We start from the raw sequence: 22,913 nt of genomic DNA, 5'->3' as shown, positions 1-22,913 counted from the left end.
AATTCACGGGTGAATCTAAAGTAAAGCTTTTGCACTAGCATTCTTTACAAAAGACTATTTTGGAAGCCCAGATAAAAGTTATAGACCAGTAGTAACAGGTTAGGAATTTCATCTTTAAATTATTTCCTATTATGAACGCCATTAGGTTCTGGTATTTCTTATTCTTTAGATTCACAATCTGCTCTATTACATCTTTGAGATGTGCAGTGATTTGTTTTAGTTGCTCTGATTCTGCTGTGGATATGATTCCAAAATCCTCCACAATAAAGACCAAGGCCAAAAGTTAATTTAGTTTTTCTGCTGTTATATTGTCCTCCCTGAGCACTTTTTTTTATCCCTTGGCCATCTAGTACTCCCGCTGATTTCTGCACAGGCATTTTGCTTTGAATGTGTGGTAATTTTCTTAGCTAATTTTGTCTTGGCCTGCCTTATTACTGTTTTACATCTAAAAGACCAGGGCTTATGCTCATTCTTATTTTCCTCATTTAGGTCTGCTTTCTATTTTTTTGAAAGATGCTTTTTTGGGGGAGGTCAGCATTAAACCACACTGGCACTGTCAGTCTTCTTTCGTCATTTTAAAGGCATAAAATAAATTATCATTTGAAACAGTCACAGTATTTGAATGAAATGCCTATTTTTGTTTGTTAACTTTTTATTTAACAAAAATCATCAGGTACAAATCACAGGTTATGTAACCTTAATGTGCCAATTAACCAGACTACTAGAATTTAAAGTGCTATAATAACGGCAATTTTATAATTTAGGCATCCTTGCGCATGTAAACATCTATTATACTAGCACTTACACCTGTGAGAATGTCAGCAGGACACTTAAGTGCTATTCTGCAAATACCAGCTTAACTTACAAAGCATGTATTTGCAAGGGGACGTGCACATAGAAACAGAGAAAAATGTAGGCAGTTAAAGACCATCCTGCTTACATTTATTTTTGTCTTAAGTATAGACTGTATTGTTTAAAAATTGAATTAGTTTCTTTTTTATGCTTCTTGGATAAGATGTATAACTCAAATTATAAATAAATAATTAAAAAAAAAAAAAAGACCATCCTGCATATTTTCAAAGGAGATCGCCGGCCATCTTCCGACACAAATCGGAAGATGGCCGGCCATCTCCTGAACCTGGCCAAATTGGTATAATCAAAAGCCGATTTTGGCTGGCTCCAACTGCTTTCCGTTGCAGAGCCAGCCAAAGTTAAAGGGGGCGTTTCCACAGGGTATGGAAGGCGGGATGGGGGCATGGTTATGAGATGGCTGGTTTTGGCCGATAATGGAAAAAAGAAGGCCGGCTCTGACGAGCACTTTGCCGGCTTCACTTGGTCCATTTATTTTTAGGACCAAGCCTCATAAAAGTGCCCCAACTGAGCAGATGACCACCGGAGGGAATCGGAGATCACCTCCCCTTACTCCCCTAGTGGTCACCAACCCCCTCCCACCCAAAAAAAAATTAAAAATCATTTTTTTGCCAACCTCTATGCCAGCCTGAAATGTCATACCCAGCTCCATGACAGCTATATGCAGGTCCCTGGAGCAGTTTTTAGTAGGTGCAGTGCACTTCAGGCAGGTGGACCCATGTCCATCCCCCCCTACCTGTTACACTTGTGGTGGTAAATGGGAGCCCTCCAAACCACCCCCAAAACCCACTGTACCCACATGTAGCTGCCCCCCTTCACCCCTTAGGGCTATGGTAGTGTTGTACAGTTGTGGGTATTGGGTTTTGGGGGAGGATCTGGGGGGCTCAGCACACAAGGTAAGGGAGGTATGCACCTGGGAGCAATTTTTGAAGCCCACTGCAGTGCCCCCTAGTGCCCGGTTGCTGTCCTGGCATGTCAGGGGGACCAGTGCACTACAAATGCTGGCTCCTGCCACAAATGCCTTGGATTTGGCCAGGTTTGTGATGGCTGGCATCGGTTTCCATTATTGGCGAAAAACGATGCCGGCCATCTCTGACATTTGGCCGGCCCCAACCGTATTATCGAAATGAAAGATGGCCGGCCATCTTTTTCGATAATACGATTCGGGACTGCTGTTTTATGCCCCTCCATATGGCCTATCCAATCTGCCCATCCATGCCATCTACTTTTCCTATCACTCCCTTAGAGATCCTGTGTACTTGTCCCAAGTAGAGACTTGCAGGGGAACGGGGTTCGGGGGAATCCTGTGAAACCCGCGGGATTCCCACAGGGACGGAAGCAGTTCTGCAGGATTCCTGTGGTTATGGAAGCCATTCCTGTGGGGCTCCCATGGAAGTGTACGCTGCTTTTGTGCCAGCCTCTCACCAAGTACCACAGATGTGGAAAGTCTCTATTAAGGAGGTGGTAGAGACACAAATGGTGATGGAATTCAAAAAGGCGTGGGATAAACACAGAGGATCTCCAATTAGAAAACTGAAGTCATAAAAAGCCTAACCTTAAATGGCTGCATGTGTGTGGATGTGTCGAGTGACGCTTAGATGGTGACTCCAGGTGTGATGAACTAGGGCTGATACTGGGAAAACTTGTAAGCTCTGTGTCTCATATATGGCAATCTGGTTTAGAATGGGCTGGAAAGGGCTTAGACAGCAACTTTAGTAGCTGGAACATGAGGACAGTGCTGGACAGACTTTTATAGTCTGTTTCCCGCAAATGAGAAGACAAATAGGCTGGAGTGGGCTTCGACGACAACACCAGCAGTTGAAACATAAGGATAGGGCTGGACGGACTTCTATGGTCTATGTCCCAGAAACGCCAAGGAAAGACCATAATCAAGTATATAATATCACATTCATTGTTGATTTAATCATGAATTGATAATGAGCGTGACTATTGGGAAAACTGGACCATTCAGGTTTTTATTTGCTGTCACTTCCTCTCTGCTCCTGGGCTGATGCGCAGACCTCAGCTCTAACACAGGCATGGGCATCAGATGTCACCTGACCTACTGGCACGTGCATGTGGCGACTTCTCATCACACAGTGCCAGTGAATCAGAGGCAAGTGTTAAATGTGCAGACCAGAGTGTTCCACATTCCAACTTCAGTTCCTTCCTTGCCTGCAGTGCTGCTGCTCGAACCCAGAGAGAGACTGAGAGAGCCAACCTGAGTTTTTTTTAATGTACCACTAAATTATTGTGGGGATGGGTGGGGACAAGTAAAATTCTTGTGGGGACGGGTGGGGATGGGTAAGATTCCAGTGGGGACAGGTTGGGGATGGGTAAGATTTCTGTCCCCATGCAACTCTCTAGTCCCAAGCAGACAGTTTACAAATAAGAAGGGTATTCCCTCTATTATTGCCTCTATTGGTGCCTGGCTTGTCTAGCAGAAGATTAACCGGGAAAATAATAGGGTTTTACCTGTCAAATCAGAAATGTAATGCACTATGGCATTCCAAAATTGCTTAATTTTTGTGCAAGCCTAGAAAGCATGAAATAAACTATTAGCTAAAATTGAGCATTTTTCACACAAAGGGGACTGTAGAAAACCTGACTTGTATAATTGTACCTGGGTAAAATGCGCTCTATACCAAGTGTGAAAATATCATTCCCTAAGAGTTGCGTTTATAGTAAGCCCAGGAATTCCTTTTATGTTAGCTAGAGTCTCCCAGTTTGCCAAATCTTGACCTAGATCCCCCTCTCATCTACAACTGATCTCACCCAAATCCTTAACACCATCCAATTTTAGTAAGTGCTTTATGAATGCCCAAAATTGAGACCGCCTCCTCTGCTATATCATGAAAAAAAGTTCTTAGCTTCTTACCAATGTGGAGGTTCAGAGATTGCCAGTCTAAGGAGTGTATATAATGTTTCAATTGGTAACATGCAAATCTGTTCTCTCAATGCTCTCTCATACGTAGCTGAAGGGCATCTAAGGGAATAATGGAGTTATCTTCTATAATGATATGTTCCAGTAAAGTAATACCTGCATTTTCCTAAGCTATGGAGGCTGTATTGTCTTGACCTGGTGTAAACTCCATATTCTCTCTAATAGAGAGCAATTCTTTTATGGAGGAAGAGCCTCCCAGTCGAGAAACTGTGCCCATGTCTCCCACAAGGGGCATAACAGTATACTAGAAGTAAAGTGAGGGGGCCATTTCTGAATTGTGGCCTGCAAAAATGAGAAGGGTGGTAAGGGGCACAATAAGCCCCTCTCCAATGTCAGTGAGGTATAATATTCAGTGTCAAAAGCTCAATCCTTAAGGTGTCGAAAGAGGCAGGCATGATTATACAGTCATATATTTGGCAAACTGAGGCCTCCCTGGCCCCAATTCCCCAACAAGAAGGTATATTTTAATTTAGATTTTCTTCGAGTCCAACAAAATGTAGAAAATAATGAATTGAGACGTCTCAGGTCTTTCTGTAGCAGCCGCAGCGGCCCATAAATTCATTGTTTGCAGCCATAGATTCATTGAGGAAAAATAACCATTCAAATTAGACTAATTCTACCTACTAAAGAAAGTAGCAGTTCTATCCTTTGAGCTAGTTAGCATTCCATAGCAACAATCAGCTTCGCTACATTAAAGAGCATAGAGCTTCTGAGCCGAGATCCACAACTGAATACCAAGGTATTTAAAAGCTTGCTGTGCCCATTGCAAAGGAAACTCTCCTTCCCATTGTTGCCTCAGGGCAGGTAAGACAGCAAAACCTCAGACTTCTGGAGATTTAAACAAAAACCCGGTGTAGTCACTGTATTCCTGAAAGAGTTGGTTATATGGACAAGAAGCTCATCCGCAACAGCCGCCACCTTAAAGGTCTGGGAGTCTAAACTGATTCCTTCTGTGTTGGAGTGAATTTCTTGGATCAAGGGATCCAGAGTGAGAATAAACAATAGGGGTGAAAGTGGACAACCTTGCCATGTTCCCCGCACCACAGGAAAGGCATCTGAAGGGAGACTATTAACCATAATTGTGGCCTGTAGCAACGCACAGAGAGCCTGAACCATAGAAAGCAGCCCGTTATACTGTATTTGTGTAAAGTAGCATACAGAAAGTCCCAGTGCATTCTATCGAATGCCTTTTCAATGTCAAAACTGATCAATAAGGAAGGACTTCCTGTACACTGTCTATATTCCAAAGCTGTGAGTATTCTCCTAAGATTTGTAGAGGTAGTTCTACCTTCCACAAAGCCCACCTGCGATTCATGAATTACCAAAGGCAGACTTTTCGCCAATCGATTCGCCATGACTTCAACCATGAGTTTAATCTCATATTTGAGAAGCAATATCAGGTGATACAATTCTGGTACCTCGAGGTCCCAGCCTGGTTTCAGCAAGACAGTAGTTTGAGCCTTGTTAAGATATGCCAGCAACATTTCATGTCCACCATCTTATTAAACACATTAGTCAAAGTATCTATCACTTCCTCACTTAAAAGTTTATACAACTCTGCACAAAATCCATATGGCCCCGGTGCCTTTGCAGGCGCGCTCTGTTTAATGGCCCATTCCACCTCCCCAGTCATAATAGGAGCTTCCAGTAATGCACTATCTGCAAAAGTGGCCTAGTGGTTAGGGTGGTGGACTTTGGTCCTGGGGATCTGAGGAACTGAGTTCAATTCCCACTTCAGGCACAGGCAGCTCCTTGTGACTCTGGGCAAGTCACTTAACCCTCCATTACCCCATGTAAGCCGCATTGAGCCTGCCATGAGTGGGAAAGCGCAGGGTACAAATGTAACAAAAAGTAAAATAATACACAGCAGATCTACAGTGTCCAAATAAAGTTGACTAGGTAGTCCAGCATCCACTGAGGAGGCATACAGCTTAGTATAATAATCATGGAAAATGGCACCTATTTCCTTGTCAGTGTGTACTCTGTCTCTCATGTTATTTTTCAGTGTTAAAATCTTTTTGGGTCCAGATTTAGATACAATTAAACCAGGTAAGAAGCTTGCCACTTTTATTACCATGTTTATAAAGTTGGAATTGATGATATACCTGAGACTTCCTGGTTCTTTGATGTATTAACTCATTTAAGGCCGTCTATGTTTCTAACAACTGTTGTTTATCTTGAGGCCTGTGGGAAATCCCATAACGCCTGCGGAGGGTAACTAATTGACATTCTAATTGACACAGCTCCAGAACTATACTCTATTTGAGAGAACTGGAATAACTAATTATTTCTCCACACAATACCGCTTTTGCTGTCACCCAATACAGAATGGGATTGTTCTCATAAGCCTGATTAGTCAGCTTATAGGTTCACCAACATGCCAAAAGGTGGTCCCGAAATTTGGAATCATTATACAACATGATCAGGAAAGCCAAGCTACCCAGGCCCAAGGGCTGCAAACTGAACTGTCCTTCAAGCCAGACCAAATACTGCATAAGGCCCAATTTCTGTTCTAGTGATAGTTGTCAACAAACTCATGTAAATCAGCAAATAGTCAATTCGAGACTGAGTAGAATTTTGGAAAGGTGAGTAAAGTTTTTTTTTTCTGTAGGATGGACAACTCTCCAAACATCGATCAGGTGTAGAATTTGGCACATAGTAGACAAACCCTTCACGGGGACATCCCCCCCCCCCCCCCCCATTTAGGAGGACAAGACCCATCAAGTATGGGATCCGAAGCCATGTTAAAATCTCCCCTCAACATTACAGGAAGCGTATGTCTATGAAGAAACAGAGAAGTCAAATGGCAGTAAAAATTCTTATCATATTAGTTAGATGCAAATACACTACAAAGCAATAACTGTGTTCGATCTATAGTCGCTTTACATAGGACATAATTATCTACCAGATGGGTCTTAAGCTAGGGTGACAATGTTTACAAATTAAAATAGCAACAATGTCCTGGAGACTAGTAGGGTCAGCAGTATCAGAAAAGGAGGAGTGCTGAGAGTGAAGTGAGGTTAGTGGACATACTTTAACCATAAGTGAATATGAGACTGCCAACAGAAGTTACACAATGAATATGACATGGGTGGGATAGACCTCCCTAATGGAAGAAGTGTGTGAATTATGTATGATCACACATCAACACACATTTTTGGCGCTCTGTGTCTTTTTAACCCTAGAACGCATATTGGGGGCCTTTTAGGCCCCCATGCTTACATTTTTGCCATTATCTGCAAAATTACTTTAGTTAGAATTTTGAAACTCAAGGTATTACTCAAGTATGTCATTGTTGATAATATCCAGTTGTTCATATAATTTTTTTTCATAGGCATTATGGTGTAACAATGCTTGTTTGGTGAAAACTACATCTATACGAATTGGGGGCCTTTTAGGCCCCCGCTGTTTTTATCATGTTCTCAGAAGTGTTTGTGTCTCAAGTTACTTTATTTGTACTCAGTAATGCTGGTGGAGGGGCCAGGGTGTGGATAATAACATGTGAGGATGTCATGTGATTTTTGGAGGGCGTGATAAGGCCATGACATCACCTCAGGTCCTCTGAACACTGAGGACAGTATACACTGTGAGCTAATTGCTGAAGGACCTGTGATAAGATAAGCTGTTGAGAGGAAATCTGTTTCATTTTCTAACATCTAGTCAGCAATGGCACAGTCTTCCTCCAAGTGTCTGACTGACCAAGAGATTGAAGCGATTATGTTTCAAAGCGATGATGAAAGTGAACTATCTTTGTCTGATGAAGAATATCTGCCACCAGCTAATCAAACATCCTCATCCAGTGATTCTTCTGATGATGAAGAAGTGGATCCTCAAGAAGTGATAAGTAGAACATCCAAAACGAATGTTTTTTGGGACAGTAATCCTACATTAGTCGGACGTACTCCAATACACAATATTGTGAGACAGGCTCAAGGAGCTGTGGGAAGTCCCAGTTACTTTACCCCTAAAGATGTATTCTGTACTTATTTTTCTGACAATATTGCAGAAGAGGTCCTATTATGTTCAAACCTAGAAGGAAGACGTATCGCTTCAGCAAAAAATAAGTCCTGGAAAAATATCTCAAAAGAAGAACTTTATGCATATATTGGACTTTTCCTGCTGGCAGGGAGTCAAAAATCGTATGATGTCCCAATACGAGAATTATTTCTGGACCCACTTTCTGATCCACACTATAAGGCGACAATGTCAGTGGGCAGATATGAGGAAATTAGAAGGATCATTCGCTTTGATGATAAGCGAACTCATGCAGCGAGGTTTGAAACAGACAAATTAGCCCCTATCAGTTATATCTGGAACATATTTATCAAAAATTGCACAAAACTTTACAATCCTAGTACTAATGTTACTGTAGATGAGCAACTTGTACCGTTCAGAGGACGCTGCAAATTCATACAATACATGCCCAGCAAGCCAGCCAAGTACGGTATAAAAATCTTCTGGATGTGTGATTCTGCAAATTATTATGGCATAAATGGCGTAATCTACTGTGGCAAAGAGGTTGGTGCACCAGTACAGAAGGATCTGGGGTCTGAAATAGTCAAAACTCTTGCTGTTCCAATATTCAATTCAGGTAGAAACATCACCATGGACAATTATTTCACCAATGTTGAACTAGGCAATTTTCTGCTTGCAAAAGCTATTACACTTGTTGGTACTATAAAGCAAAACAGACGAGAAATTCCAGCAGCACTCAAACACAATCGTCAGCGAGCACTTTATGAGAGTGTCTTTGGATTCAATAACAAAGCGACTTTGGTATCTTACAAGGCAAAGAAGGAGAAATCTGTAATTTTACTCAGTACCATGCATCACGATTGCAGTGTTGACAGCAATAACCAAAAATTGAAACCAGAAATCATCCTGCATTACAATGCAACAAAAGGAGGTGTAGATAAAATGGATGAGATGGTGGGAGAATATTCGTGTAAGAGGCAAACAAAACGATGGCCTGTAGTACTATTTTCAAATATGCTTGATGTAGCAGCCCTAAATTCATTCATTATTTATACAGAAACTCATCCTGAATTTCATGCACAGAGGAAGGACAGGAGACGCTTATTCTTGAAGGACCTTTGTCATGAACTTGTAATACCTCACATGATAGAGCGAAGCGACTTGAAATGCTTGCCAAAGAAAACTAAAGAAGCAATGAAACGGTGTGGCGTACAGTTTCAGATTACTCCAGAGCCAGGAGAAAGAAAACGAAAGCGTTGTTTCATGTGTCCAAGAAACATAGAGAGGAAAACTGAGCGATATTGTTCCACTTGTAAGGAAACTGTTTGCAAAGAACACTCTTCTGAAAAAATAACATGTCAGAATTGTTTGGAAGACTAATATAATAGAAAAGAAAGTTAGAATAAAAATGTAGCTGCAGCTAGTTTGCTATAGATTTCTATGCATTTTTGTGTGTTTTCATGTCTTTGCGTGAAATTTGGGAAAAAAAAGATTTTTTGGTGTTTTCTGTGAAAAATTATAATTAAAATGTTGTCCACTATTCATATTTTATTGAGCAATTTTGAAATAAACTTGTGAAAGTTATTTAAGTGTGTTTTTCTACATTATGTGCATGGGGGCCTAAAAGGCCCCCATGACGTTAATATGTATATTTTTAACGTCATGCGTTCTAGGGTTAACCAGTGACTTTCTCAGTGTCAGTCATTATTATACCTGCATTTGAGTGGCAGATTAGCTTGTTTTGATAGCTTACTACATATTCTTAAGAAGGGCTCGAGCATATTCAATCGGCATTTGCTCTGTGACCTTTATCGGCATTCTCGTATTCACTTGTAGCTTAACTATGTTCACCAGTTTCCATGATGACAGACTATGCATTGTTGTAAGTATATTTTTAAAAGGATTGCTGGAAGTCTGTTAATTTATACCATCTATTGCAATCTCGCAATTATGGCTTATATTTGACCCATGTTGATGAATAGCGAGGCATGCACTGCTTACACAGGCATCTCTTTTTTTCTTTTATTAAGAGCCCTATCACTTGTAGTGCTATTTTTATATCGCTTTTTCAAGGAGAATTTAGAGCCATCAATTGATTGGATTTCACTGGCATCTGACATTGAGGTATGCAGTTTGCTTCTAATGTTTTGTGGTTTATTTAGTATTTTTATTTTAGAAATAATGACATTGGGGCATGGAGTCTGCCTCCTTTTTATGTGGTTTCCTACATAGCATTGTTTGTATCCTTGAGAGATACTTTATGCTTAGAGAGTATTATTCTGTGTATATTATGTTTTTGAATTTTAAATGTTCATATACCTTTTAATATATTTCTGTTTATTTAATTAAAGGAGTACCCTTGTGGTTAGTGCAACAGACTTTGATCCTGGGGAACTGATCCTGGGGAACTGGGTTTGATTCCCACCTCAGCTCCTTGTGACTCTGGGCAAGTCACTTAACCCTCCATTGCCCCAGGGACAAATAAGTACCTGTATATACTATATAAATCACTTTGAATGTAGTTGCAAAAACCACAGTAAGGTGGTATATCAAGTCCCATTTACCTTATCTGTTATTGATTTGATATTTGTTTTTCTTAAGTTTAAGAATAACTCTGGTGTTTTTAATGCATTTATTTGATGTTTTATGATTTTAGATTTTCTTGTGATCCCTGATGCAGGCATATGTTTATGCCGAAACACAGCTGTGTCGGGTCATTCTTCATATGTAATTGATACTGGGGTGGGTTGAATCTAACAAGGGAAAAGATAGAGGTGGGGGTATTTTAGCCCAGGGAGAGGAATAAGGTCTTATCTTGGGTGGAATTGTATGCAAAAAAAAATTACATAGATAATATGCAGAATCTTCAAAACTTTTATTCAGAATTTTAATTTTTTGTACAGAATTCCCTAGTAGTTCTTCTGTTCCCTTCTCTAATCTCTCCCCTGTTGCTCCACGCAGACTGCATGGAGGAGAAGGGTTAAACCAATAACCAGAACTGCTGTTTTCATTTGTCCATCATGGGAGCTAAGTTCTTTAGATCCAGTGGGTGCTGAGCATGCTCATTATTGAGCAAGCTCTTTCATTTGTGTCCAGGGAGGGGTAATTTGTAGTGTGTTTGGTACCAGCAATCATTTTGAAATATTGGGGCCTGTATGACTGTCTGAGATTGGAAACACTAGTCAATAGATTTGGGGCATGACTGCTTTGTAATTAGTGATGCTTTTGTGCTCTGGAGAGTTAAATGTTAGCATCTTCACCAGGTCTGATTTAGCCCACTTCTGATACCATGTCACTGGTATCAGTCATTCACTCACAGAAGAGTCTGGAGTCAATTTAGTAAAACAGGAACTTTTGCTGTTAACGCTAGTACAAAAAACAACTTGGCACTGCAAGCTTCTCTCAGCAACCCCTTTTTAATTCCAAGATGATTACCCATAGCACCATCTAGTGATGGCCCTTTGTATAGCAAGCATTTATTTACAAGTTAACTCATCATGACAGCCGCAGTGATCCTATATAATAATTCTCACCTCCAACGTTCTAATGTGCCTGGTACCGTGGCTCCCTCGCAGGTGGTCTGCTAAGCAGTTTAGAATGCACTGATGTCAGTGATGTCACTGACAGCTGATTCCAAGGCTACTCCTCCCCCTGCCTGGGTAACAGCTGTCAGTGCCCCCCCCCCTCGGCGCAACACCCAAGCCCCTGCCTGCAAAACCGTGAGCCAGGCAGGGAGAGGAGTAGGGAAACACACGGAGCGTGTTTCCCTACGCCTCCCCCTGCCTACCAATCAGCTCTCAGTGCCCCCCCTCGGCGCAACACCCAAGCCCCTCTGCCCCGGCGCAGCACCCAAGCCCCTACCCCCCCTCGACGTATCACCCAAGACCCTCCCCCCGGCGCATCACCAAAGCCCCTACACCCCCCTCTCGGGCACATCAACTTCCTCGCCACCCGCAGCCGCCAACCAGATAAGTGCTGGTTTATATAATTACGGAAGTCAGACAGAGTAACTCACTATATAAAGAGGGGTTTTTTGCCGATGATGACAGTGAGAACTCCATGTATTTAAAGCTGGATAGCTGAATCAAGGAGTCTGTTGAGGCTTTTTCCTCTGAACAAGCAGATCATATGCATAAATAAGGGATTTGTAATACAGTTATAGGTAAAAAAAAAAAAACTAAGTCAGCCAGATGAGCTAGTAAAACCTCTCTCTTTGTGATCCTATTTCTCATAGTTCCCAGTTCCAGAAGAAAAAGAGTGCAAATTATTGTAAACTAGTATAAAAGGCCCGTTTCAGTAGGCAATGAAACGGGTGCTAGCAAGGTAATCCTCCCCCCTGCAGCGTCCTTCCTGTCTCCCCTGCCCCCCTGCCCCCCCTGCAGCCACCCATCTGGTCTCAGGACCCCCTCCCCACCAACCCTCCTCTGCCCCTGCAGCCAAGCATGTGCAGCGGCCCTCTTCTGTCCCCTGCAGCCACCCATGTCCAGCGACTCTCCTCTCCTCCTGCCCCCCCTGCAGCCACCCATGTCCAGCAACCCTCCTCTCCCCCTGCAGCTACCCATGTCCAGCGACCCTCCTCTCCCCTGCCCCCCTGCAGCCACCCATGTCCAACGACCCTCCTTTCCTTTCCCCTTGCCCCTCCTGTAGCCACCCATGTCCAGCGACCCACTTCTCTCCCCTGCCCCCCCTGCAGCCACCCATGTCCAGTGACCCTCCTGTCCCCCGCCCCCCTGCAGCGTCCCTTCTGTCTCCCCTGCCCTCCCCTGCAGCCACCCATCTGGTCTCAGGACCCCCTCCTCACCTCCCTCCCCACCTCCCTCTTCCCTGCCCCCCCCCCGCAGCTACCCATGTCCAGCGACCCTCCTCTCCCCTGCCCCCCTGCAGCCACCCATGTCCAACGACCCTCCTTTCCTTTCCCCTTGCCCCTCCTGTAGCCACCCATGTCCAGCGACCCACCTCTCTCCCCTGCCCCCCCTGCAGCCACCCATGTCTAGAGACCCTCCCCTCCCCCTCGGCGCATCACCCAAACCCCTACCCTCCCATTGGCTGTCATCTCTGCAGCCGCTCCTCCTCTCCCCTCTGACGTTGCTGCACTCCTCCGGGGTCTTCCTGCAGGGGCAGTGACGTGGAGGGGAGAGGAGAAGCGGCTGCAGTGACGACAGCCATTGCCAGATGGCTGTCTACGGAGCCGCGTTTCAGGTTAAAAATCTTTTTTTGGCTTTTTTCTTTTTGTACCGGCCGCTGCTGTTCCACAGGAGAAGCAGCAGTAGCCGGACAGCGTTAATATTGGCGGCTGCGGGTGGCGAGGGAATTGATGTGCCCGAGAGGGGGGTGTAGGGGCTTTGGTGATGCACCGGGGGGAGGGTTTTGGGTGATACGTTGAGGGGGGTAGGGGCTTGGGTGCTGCGCCGGGGCAGAGGGGCTTGGGTGTTGCGCCCAGGGGAGGCACTGACAGCTGTTTCCCAGGCAGGGGGAGGAATAGGGAAACACGCGTGTTTCCCTACTCCCCCTGCCTGGGAAACAGCTGTCAGTGCCCCCCCCCCCTCAGTGCAACACCCAAGCCCCTGCCCTGCAAAACCGCGAGCCAGGCAGGGAGAGGAGTACGCCTTGTAGCGTTATAGAAATGCTAAATAGTAGTAGTAGTAGTAGAGTAACTTCCTGGACAGTTCTGCCAGGACAATTCCCACTCTCCAATTGCCCTCGTGGCAATTGCTATCTAGGCTAATTTCCCTCTGACAATTTCCCACCTGAGGGTATCAAATCCCACCTGTGCAGTTCCCCCCAGTTAATTCCCACCCTCGGAAGTCTTAGATTCTGCAGTACACCTGCATCTCTACCACTACCTTCCCCATTCATGATACACTGACTACACTGACTACATAGTTTGTTACATTTAGATTGTAAGCTCTCCTGAGCAGGGACTGTCCTTCCCCATGTTTTAACTTGTACAGCGCTGCGTAACCCTAGTAGCGCTATAGAAATGCTAAGTAGTAGTAGTAGTCTCTCTCTCAGGTCTCCTCCCTCTTGTAGTTTTTGAAATGGAAATGTTTGGTGTTCTAGCATCTTACTGGCCTGAAATAGAGGGGAATGCTACTCGTCCTGCTCTGACTCCTCCTGCCACAGGTGGCAGAGGTCCCGAGACAGGCCCCAGGGGCACCACTAAAGCCAGAGGTCCCACGATCGGGGTCATCACCAGGCCAGAAGCAGATTGGCACACCACCACAAACACAAACGCTCTCCAACGGACTCATCTGCCACCACGCTCCCTAGGAAGTGATCCAGCCACCTCAGCTTGGACCACATGACACCCTGCTTATCCCTCTCTCACAATTCCATGAGACACTATGCCTTGCCCAGCCTGCAGCCTTGCTTCAATGACAACTCACCAGCCCCAGAAATTCACACTGGGGAAGTGCAGCAGCACCAACAACTTCTTCAACTGCTAGCACATTTCCTCGCTCAGCAACAGGCACCACCCCTACAGACTCTCTAATGGCACAATGGGGAAAAACAATTTCCTCAACCTCCCCATGGGCAGAACATCAGATCCCAGTGGTATTCCAGGCCTTCTCCAATCCCTGGATACCTCCAATCACTCAACTGCAATTCTGGTGCACAGGTCACTCCTGGACTGCAAGGACAAAATATGGTACACCCAGCATCAAAAAGATTGTAAGTCAAATACCATGTTCATTCGGCACCAGGCTTCAACAAGAACTAGCTACCTCACCAGTCTATTGTCATTATCTTGGCCATCAAAAGGCTCAAAAACTCCCGCACCAACTCCACTGCACCACCAGGGAAGGACCCCAAAACCTTAGATTCCATGGACAAGAAGATCTTCCAGAGTGCTATGCTTAGCACCCTCATAGCTGCCATGGGGCAATATTAAACAAGCTCAAGAATGGACTCCCAACTGTGGCCAAATCTGCCCAAGACTCCAGGTCCACAACCTTTACAAATCCAGTGTGAATGCCTTTGAGACATCTATGATATCCTTCACTGCATGCAGCCTCGCATGACTCTGAGCCTCAGCACTCCATGAAGACCTCCATGAAAGCTTGGCAGATGCACCTTGCACAGGTGACAGCCAAGGCTGCCGAGAGGGGGGGCAGGGGGGGACAAAATTCCCCTCCCGGGCCTCCAAGGGGGGCCCAGCTTCGCAGTCCCACCCGCCTTCCGTTGTCAACCGTCTACCACCGGGCCGGGCCCCCTGCATTGAAGTCACAGCACCTGTCACCTCCATGTGAAAGCGCTGCAGGCAGCAGGGCAGCAGATCGCCTCCCTTCAGCCCTCCTTGTGTCTCACCCTTGCGGAAGTTATGTCAGATGAGGGCGGGACACAGGGAGGGAAGGAGGTGTGGATCTGGTCCCAGCCAAGGACATCAACTAAGGATTCTACTCAAGCTATTTTCTCATACCCAAAAAGACCCAAGGCCACTGACCAATTCTGGACCTCTGCAAGCTGAACGAATGCATCCAACGACTGGATGACCACCTTGGACCTCCAAGAGACATACACACACATACTGATGTATCCAACCCAGAGAAAATACCTCTGCTTCAGAATAAAGGAGGAACACTTCCAATACAAAGTCCTTCCTTTCGGCCTTTCAACAGCTCCATGGGGGTTCACCAAGTGCACTGCTGTGGCAGCAGAACATCTTCGACCAGATCACAGTAAATAGCTTGTTTGCTATCTGTTCAACATATGGTTCCCCTATTCTGTATGTGCAGCCATCAGGTTTGCTCCACTCAACTGATAATGTTTAAGTGCCACATTTTCCAGTTCAATAAGAACTGTTCTAGTTTCCAGGTTTGTGTGTTGCCTTTGTTTCTATCAATTTGTCGGGCAAGCTCGCCCAACCACAGGAGCACGAGGATCGCAGCAGGGCATAGCTGCAACCAAGGGTAAAACCCTGCATGTCCCTTGGCTGGGGAGTCACCTACATCTGGGATGCATTCTGCTTTTTGCTAGGAGAAATCGCAGTTACTTATCTATAAGAAAGGTTCTCCATGGACAGCAGGATGTCAGCTACAAACCCCACCTGTATCTCCTTCTGTCTGATCTGGCTCTAGCTAGGCACACACTGACAGCGGAAGTGGGAATCCTGGGGCTTTCCCCCAGAACCCCCCACACATGCTCAGGGAGAGAGAAAGAGAGAAAAAAAATGCTCTGTGAGGTATTGGAGAGCATCTCTGACCAATGGGAGCCATCAGGAGATGTCACCTACAAGTGGCTGACATTTATTTATTTGGACATTTATACCTCACATTATCCTGCACATACTCAACTTCAATTTGGCTTACAATAAATAAAATGACAGGCTAGGTTTACAATACCATAAACAAAATATCAAGTAAGAGCAAAGTAGCACAAATAAGATACAAATCAGAACTAAATAATAAACTATTTATGGCCAGTTACAATCTCCATGAATAGAGAGAAACCTCTCAAAGAGGAACATTTTCAGTCTTTTGTAAAATACTAACCAGCTTATTTTCGAAGGAGATCGCCGGCCATCTTCCGACACAAATCGGGAGATGACCGGCCATCTCATGAAGCCGGCCAAATCGGTATAATCAAAAGCCGATTTTGGCCAGCTCCAACTACTTCCGTCGCAGAGCTGGCCAAAGTTCCCGGGGGTGTGTCGGAAGGGTAGCGAAGGCGGGACAGGGGCGTGCTTAAGAGATGGGCGCCCTCGGCCGATAATGGAAAAAAGAAGGGCGTCCCTGGCGAGAATTTGGTCCACTTTATTTGGTCCCTTTTTTTTCAGGTCCAAGTCCCAAAAAAGTGCCCGAACTAACCAGATGACCACTGGAGGGAATCGGGGATCACCTCCCCTGACTCCCTCAGTGGTCACTAACCCCCTCCCACTCTCAAAAAAAGAACTTAAATTTTTTTTTTTTTTTGCCAGCCTCAAATGTCATACTCAGGTTCATCGCAGCAGTATACAGGCCCCTGGAGCAGTTTTAGTGGGTGCAGTGGACTTCAGGCAGGCGGACCCAGGCCCATCCCCCCCTACCTGTTACACTTGTGGTGGTAAATGGGAGCCCTCCAAAGCCCCCAAAACCCACTGTACCCACATGTAGGTGCCCCCCTTCACCCATAAGGGCTATGGTAATGGTGTAGAGTTGTGGGGAGTGGGTTTTGGGGGAGATTTGGGGGGGCTCATTACCCAAGGTAAGGGAGCTATGCACCTGGGAGCTATTTTTATTTTTTAATTTTTAGAAGTGCCCCCTAGGGTGCCCGGTTGGTGTCCTGGCATGTCAGGGGGACCAGTGCACTACAAATGCTGGCTCCTCCCATGACCAAATGCCTTGGATTTGGCCGGGTTTGAGATCGCTGGCCTCGGTTTCCATTATGGGTGAAAACCGAGGCCGGCCATCTCAAACCCGGCCATCTCTGACATTTGGGCAGCCCCAACCGTATTATCGAAACGAAAGATGGCTGGCCATCTCGTTTTGAAAATAAGGTTAGCCCCGCCCCTTCGCGGTGCCGTCCTCGGAGATGGGCGCCCTTAGAGATGGACGTCCCCGATCAAAAATGCCCCTCCACGTAATCAGGCTGACCCTTGATTGCTGTTGGCAGTGAGTTCCACCACTTAGCATCTTGGTATCTAAAGTCCAGCTGTCCACGGAGAACCCTCATTAGAGGTAAGTAACTAAGCTTAATACACTTACCCAGGAACTTCTCTCTAACCTGTCGAACAAGGTAAAATCTTACAACACTCAGGGAACACAGAATAATGCCAAAGAGAGGATAAGAGCAAAGAAATACTGTTGTCTCCCACTAGAAAATAAGGAGAACAACAGGGCTTAACTTTTGTCCCAAAATACACATTGATGTTGTGAGGAAGAAAGCGCTAGAGTAGCAGATGGAAAGAGAAAAGCCAAATGCACCATCAACAGCAGTAACGAGTATTTTGCAATTTACATTCTGGGAGCAAAGGAGCATGATGTTGGAGTCAATCAGTCAGAAAAGGAAGAGACTGTTCCAAGAAGACTTAGAACTGTTAATCCAATTAAGGGCCATAGTTACCAACATGGGCTACTGTTAAGATGTGATATTTTACCACTAAATCATGCTGTTCTAGTACAGGTCCCATTTTATGCAAACAGACCTAGTTACTAATAACTGGGGTTCACAGTAAAGTAACAGTAGCTCACTTTGATAACTTCCCCCTTAAGTTGTTTGTTCATTGTTTTTGTGAATAATTTGCCTCATCATCTTCATTGGTCTTCTTTTGTACATAATTTACTGCCCATTAAAGGGGGTTGTTATTGTAAAGCTAAAGATGTTCTCCAGTTCTCTTTGTGCCTGTTTTATTACAATGCTTAATTATTATTAATATTCCATCCAAAAAAGTTTAAGCTAATTGGAGGATGACCTTTACAGTCTGTGCACTGTAAGACTAAAGGTTAAGAGAGATTTGGCCATATACACTTCTGATCATGTACACACCTCTGGGGTAACCCTCAGCCCTAATACACTAGGGAGCCACTTCATACATTTTCTGTGAAGGATTCATGTTTATGGAACATGTTCCTTATGAATTTACATAATAATTTACAAATTTAATATCTCTGATTTGCATAGGAGAGTGAAGGCCTGGTTATATGCCTGAGCCTTTGGGAGATGGATGTTTGGGTTGATCCATTATGAGCTGGATTTTGTAATACCATGTTTATTTTTCATTTTTATATCTTTATATATAGAAAGATTAATTTTATATAAATATTTATATATTTCTTTATTTTACTATGATACCATTTATGTCTACTAAAGATTAGTGGATGTTATCTGCTAAGGGATCCATTGTATTCCTGTAGTTGCTACTGCAGATAACATGCTCTAATCTATAAAGTGGTAATAGGTTCATTTACAGCAACATAAGCACAAACATACTTTTAAAAAACTCTTTTCAATTTGGCACTAATAATTGGAAGTTTTTGTGGAGATTTTGCATGTCTCTTGCCGCTGGTTGTTAAATCTGTTCCTCTCATCTGTAACAGACCCATCTGTCCAACTTCAAATGTAACAGACCCTTCAATCTGTCCAAAATTCCACCGCACATCTTATCTACTGCGTGAACCGATACTCTCATATCACCCCTCTCCTCAAGTCGCTTCACTGGCTCCCGATCCACTACCGTATACAGTTCAAGCTTCTCCTATTGACCTTCAAGTGCACTCAATCTGCAGCCCCCCATTACCTCTCTACCCTCCTCTCCCCATATGTTCCCACCCGTAACCTCCGCTCTCAGGACAAATCACTCCTTTCTGTACCCTTCTCCACCACCGCTAACTCCAGACTCCGCCCCTTCTGCCTCGCATCACCTTATGCCTGGAACAGACTTCCTCAGCCCATACGCCATGCGCCCTTGCTGCCCATTTTCAAGTCCTTACTCAAGGCCCATCTCTTCTCCCTTGCGTTTGGTGCCTAACCACCTTCCCATTCCTGATACCTACACTGACTACATAGTTTTTACCTTTAGATTGTAAGCTCTCTTGAGCAGGGACTGTCCTTCCCCATGTTTAAACTTGTACAGCGCTGCGTAACCCTGGCAGCGCTATAGAAATGCTAAGTAGTAGTAGTAGTAAGTTAAGAGACACCTGCCTTTGGGTGAAGAGCTCAGTAGAAAGGAAGCCAGACAGCTTGGAATTCTAGAGCAAATTCTAGAAGGGGCGGAGGGAATAAAGACAGGGAACACATGTAGGAAGCATAGCGGTTCTGGCTGTGCTGTACAGGTGGATACAGCCATCCCCTCTCTGTTTATTGCTATTTCAAATCATTACATCAACACCTTCCGCAACTCAGTATAGTTCATAAAAACAGTGTTCAGATCCTGTTTGAGCTCCAGTGAACAGTACAGAATCCAGTTTAATAAGACACGACTTGAATGTGTGCTGAAATTCTCCTGTTTGGGAGGCATGGTCCTGTGACTCCATCCCACCCTAGACCTACCTCTGTATCTTCTGCATCTCACCCTTAGGAAACCTAATTTAGGAGACCAGCCTTGTACTAGAGGAGCTGTAGAGCAGGACAATGTTAAGCAACCACAGCCAGATTAATATTTTACCCTGGTCACCATCCACACTTATACCATTATCATTAGCCTGGGTTGCTATTACCAGTCATGGTTATAATCACACTTACAGATATGTTGCTCCATGGTCAGCTATTTCCAACCAAGACCAGTAATGGTGTTCATAATATGGTCAATAACTCACACAACTGTCACTCATACACTGAGGTTGAATGGGTGACAGGGATATCTTTCAAGCTAATTATTTTATGTCAAAGTGCCTTAAGAAAAGAATAGGAAGTATCAACAGTGGACAATGGTTCTGAGATTGCTCAGCTAGGCAGGAAGCGCTACGGTTTTCAAGTCTTTTGATTTATATACATATGTAATTATATATCTTTATTTTTTTTAAAGTTTTGTTATTGCAAATTTCTTCTCAACAGACAGAGACAAAGTTGGCCTTGCTGCCTGTCAGGTGTGCTTGGCAGAATATGGTGGCTTGTTGCAGTATGGTTGGATTCTGTTCCGTGCCGCACAGTTCATGGCTTGTGTTGGTGATCTTGACCCTTCCTCCAGCCCCAGCATGCAAGAGCCCCCACTTGAGGAGGAGAGTCGTGGGGAAAAGGGGGAGGAAGAGATCTACAAGTTGCTCTGTGGTCAGTATCACATGCCTCAGAGTCTTAGTGTCAACAACATGGCTTATTCATGGGGGAGAAAATTGATGAGGTTTGGAGAAGCAGTGCCAGGAGAAACCCTTAGACACACAAGGCCTCGTAGGATCCCCTTAGTTAGCTCAGTGATGCATGGGTGAAACTTTTCATTTTCTCATGCCTTCCTGATATTATTACAGTAATATGAAAAAAAAATAATAATCCATTCCTGAAGTCATGAAGGGAATACCTCATTCTCAAAGTGGAGTTAGGGCTCCACAATCCTTGATGATTAAAAATCATCCTGGGTAGAGGGGGGGGGGGGGGAGGATTTGTACATGCTCTCCAGGTGACTAACTGCCCCCCCTTTGTCTTCTTTGATTCTTTATCCCCAAATTAAAATAAGAGAGTGGAAAAGGAAACGAAATCTTGTTGGAAGTCAGAGAAAAAAAGCCCTCCCATCTCAGGAGAGCTTTTTGCTCAAGAATGTCATACAGGACATCAAGATAGGATGACTGTGTGGTCAGTTTGCCCATTCTGTTCCTTGACAGACATCTGTTCACTCAATGAGAAAATTCAGGAGCTCCAGTTTAAAAAAAACCCAAAACAAAAACAATTGTCATTCAGTACCAGTCATAAGTGACTGGCTAACTGCATGGGTATGAGCATGTGTATTTGCATATGCGTCAAAGAATAGAAAAGGGCTTTGTGCCATTCCAGTGGATTGCTGCTATAAGGGATGTGATGCCCATGCTGCCGGCACCTGGCCAGCACCTCAGTCTTCAAAAGTGGGTGGTTTATCAGTAGGGTGAGAAAAGGATGGGTCCATGAGTAGTTCGGATCGGTCCAGGGGCTGGTCGCAGCAAGGGGTGAACCAGGGGTGGGGCCTGTAGCAATGGTGGTGTTGGGGCAGGGCGCAAGGTCAGTGGGGAGGAAGCAGCTGCCGCCATGGCCGCAGCAAGGGCCAAAGGATTATGAAGGATCCCAGCTGTGAGGGTTTTTGGAAGATCTTTTGTGAAGGCCAGGCTTGTCTGCAAGAAAAAAAGAGCCTATATTACTAATCATCATTAAGTCATATAACAAACATTAATACTGAACATTTTAGGACAGATATTGTCAGGCTGTGTCCTAAGGGTTCTGTGTAAAAGCGTAAAAGCATTCTATATGAACCATGTATCTATGATGACTGTCTACTGGACCAATCAGACTACTCCATCCTAACATTGTCAGGCAAAAATAGCATTTATTAATGTATCTCTTTATTGATCTGTCTATAATATTTATCTCCAGAGGTGAAATTGTTCAGAAAAAGAGAGTCAGGAAAAAGAATTAGACCAGAAAAAGAATGAACAGAGGAGCCACCCAATAGCTTTTCATTCTATGGAAAATGCTTCCTTCTGCTACTTTATCGAAGACTGTAAGTTAGATACTTGAATGTTCGTGTGGCAGCGTGACTTGCTGCTGGCTGCAGGACATCACAGAAATGTGGCACATACACACAGATTGTAAGTAAAAGTCAAAAGTACTTTATTTATGTACACCAACATTTTGCAGGCTTAGTCTTTTTAATATAGTCTCTCTCTTTCTCTCACAATATAGTCCCAGTCAATAGTGTTCATGGGGCTGGCTTCTAGCCAGGCCCAAACACTGTGGCAACTAATGCCATCTCAGGCCCCTTCTGGACACACACCGTTCGTATACTTTATAAATATTCTGCAGGGTGCTCTCCTACCTTGGCATCTTCTTTCCACATATAATCAACTGCTGGAGTCTAACTTCACTACTTACAGTTTCCTACCCCAGGGAAACTCTTATGCTCAGGCTACTCCTCTCCTCTTACCTCAGGACTGTAGTCTTCTTTCTCTCTCTCTCTCTGTACCATTTGCTGGGAGGTCCTGTCTCACGGATGCTCCCTTAGAACTTCTTGACTCAAGCCTCTGTCATTAATCCCTTGGATACCTCTTGCCTCAGGGCCTCTCTGATCTGTTCTGTCTCAGGGCATTTAACCATCTCCCTGCCTAAGCCCCACCCTTCTGACTCAGCAGGTATAACTCCACCTACCCTAAGATGGCTCATGCACAGTCTCAGTGAGGGAATGATCCTATGGGAATCTGGCCATGTACTACCCACTCTCTCACAGTTTTTTTATCATATCTCCCTTTTGCCTTCTAAAGAGTACACCTTTAGTTCCCTGAGCCTTTCTAAGTATGTTTATAGCACAGTCTATGCACTATTTTTGTGGTCTTCCTTTGAATTGCCTCTACCTGTCTTTCAAGCTCATTTTCAAAAGAGATAGACATCCAAAAAGTGACATAAGTCAGCATTTGGACGTTTATCTCACAAAAACGTCCAAATCAGTATTATCAAAACCTTTTTGGGCGTCTTTCTCTGAAGTCTGTCAGAAGGATGTCCAAATCTCAAGGGGGCGTGCCAGGGGCATGTTCAA

The 22,913-nt window shown here is 44.5% G+C and overlaps 1 protein-coding gene across 3 annotated transcripts in view; it reads right to left on the bottom strand.

Annotated features, from left to right (window-relative positions):
• Positions 1–19,527: 19,527 nt before the first annotated feature.
• ZNF385A (zinc finger protein 385A) overlaps positions 19,528–22,913 on the bottom strand; it is a 406,012-nt gene continuing 402,626 nt past the window's right edge. For all 3 annotated transcript variants that reach the window (XM_030198320.1, XM_030198321.1, XM_030198322.1), the window contains one exon: positions 19,528–21,498. In XM_030198320.1, coding sequence (XP_030054180.1) covers positions 21,268–21,498 — 231 coding nt within the window. In that variant the 3' untranslated portion in view covers positions 19,528–21,267. The remainder of the gene's footprint in view (positions 21,499–22,913) is intronic.

Source organism: Microcaecilia unicolor, chromosome 3 (genome assembly GCF_901765095.1).
Source record: "Microcaecilia unicolor chromosome 3, aMicUni1.1, whole genome shotgun sequence".
NCBI lineage: Eukaryota > Metazoa > Chordata > Amphibia > Gymnophiona > Siphonopidae > Microcaecilia > Microcaecilia unicolor.
Note: the sequence above shows the minus strand (reverse complement) of the source record. Positions and strands in the feature narration are given on the sequence as shown.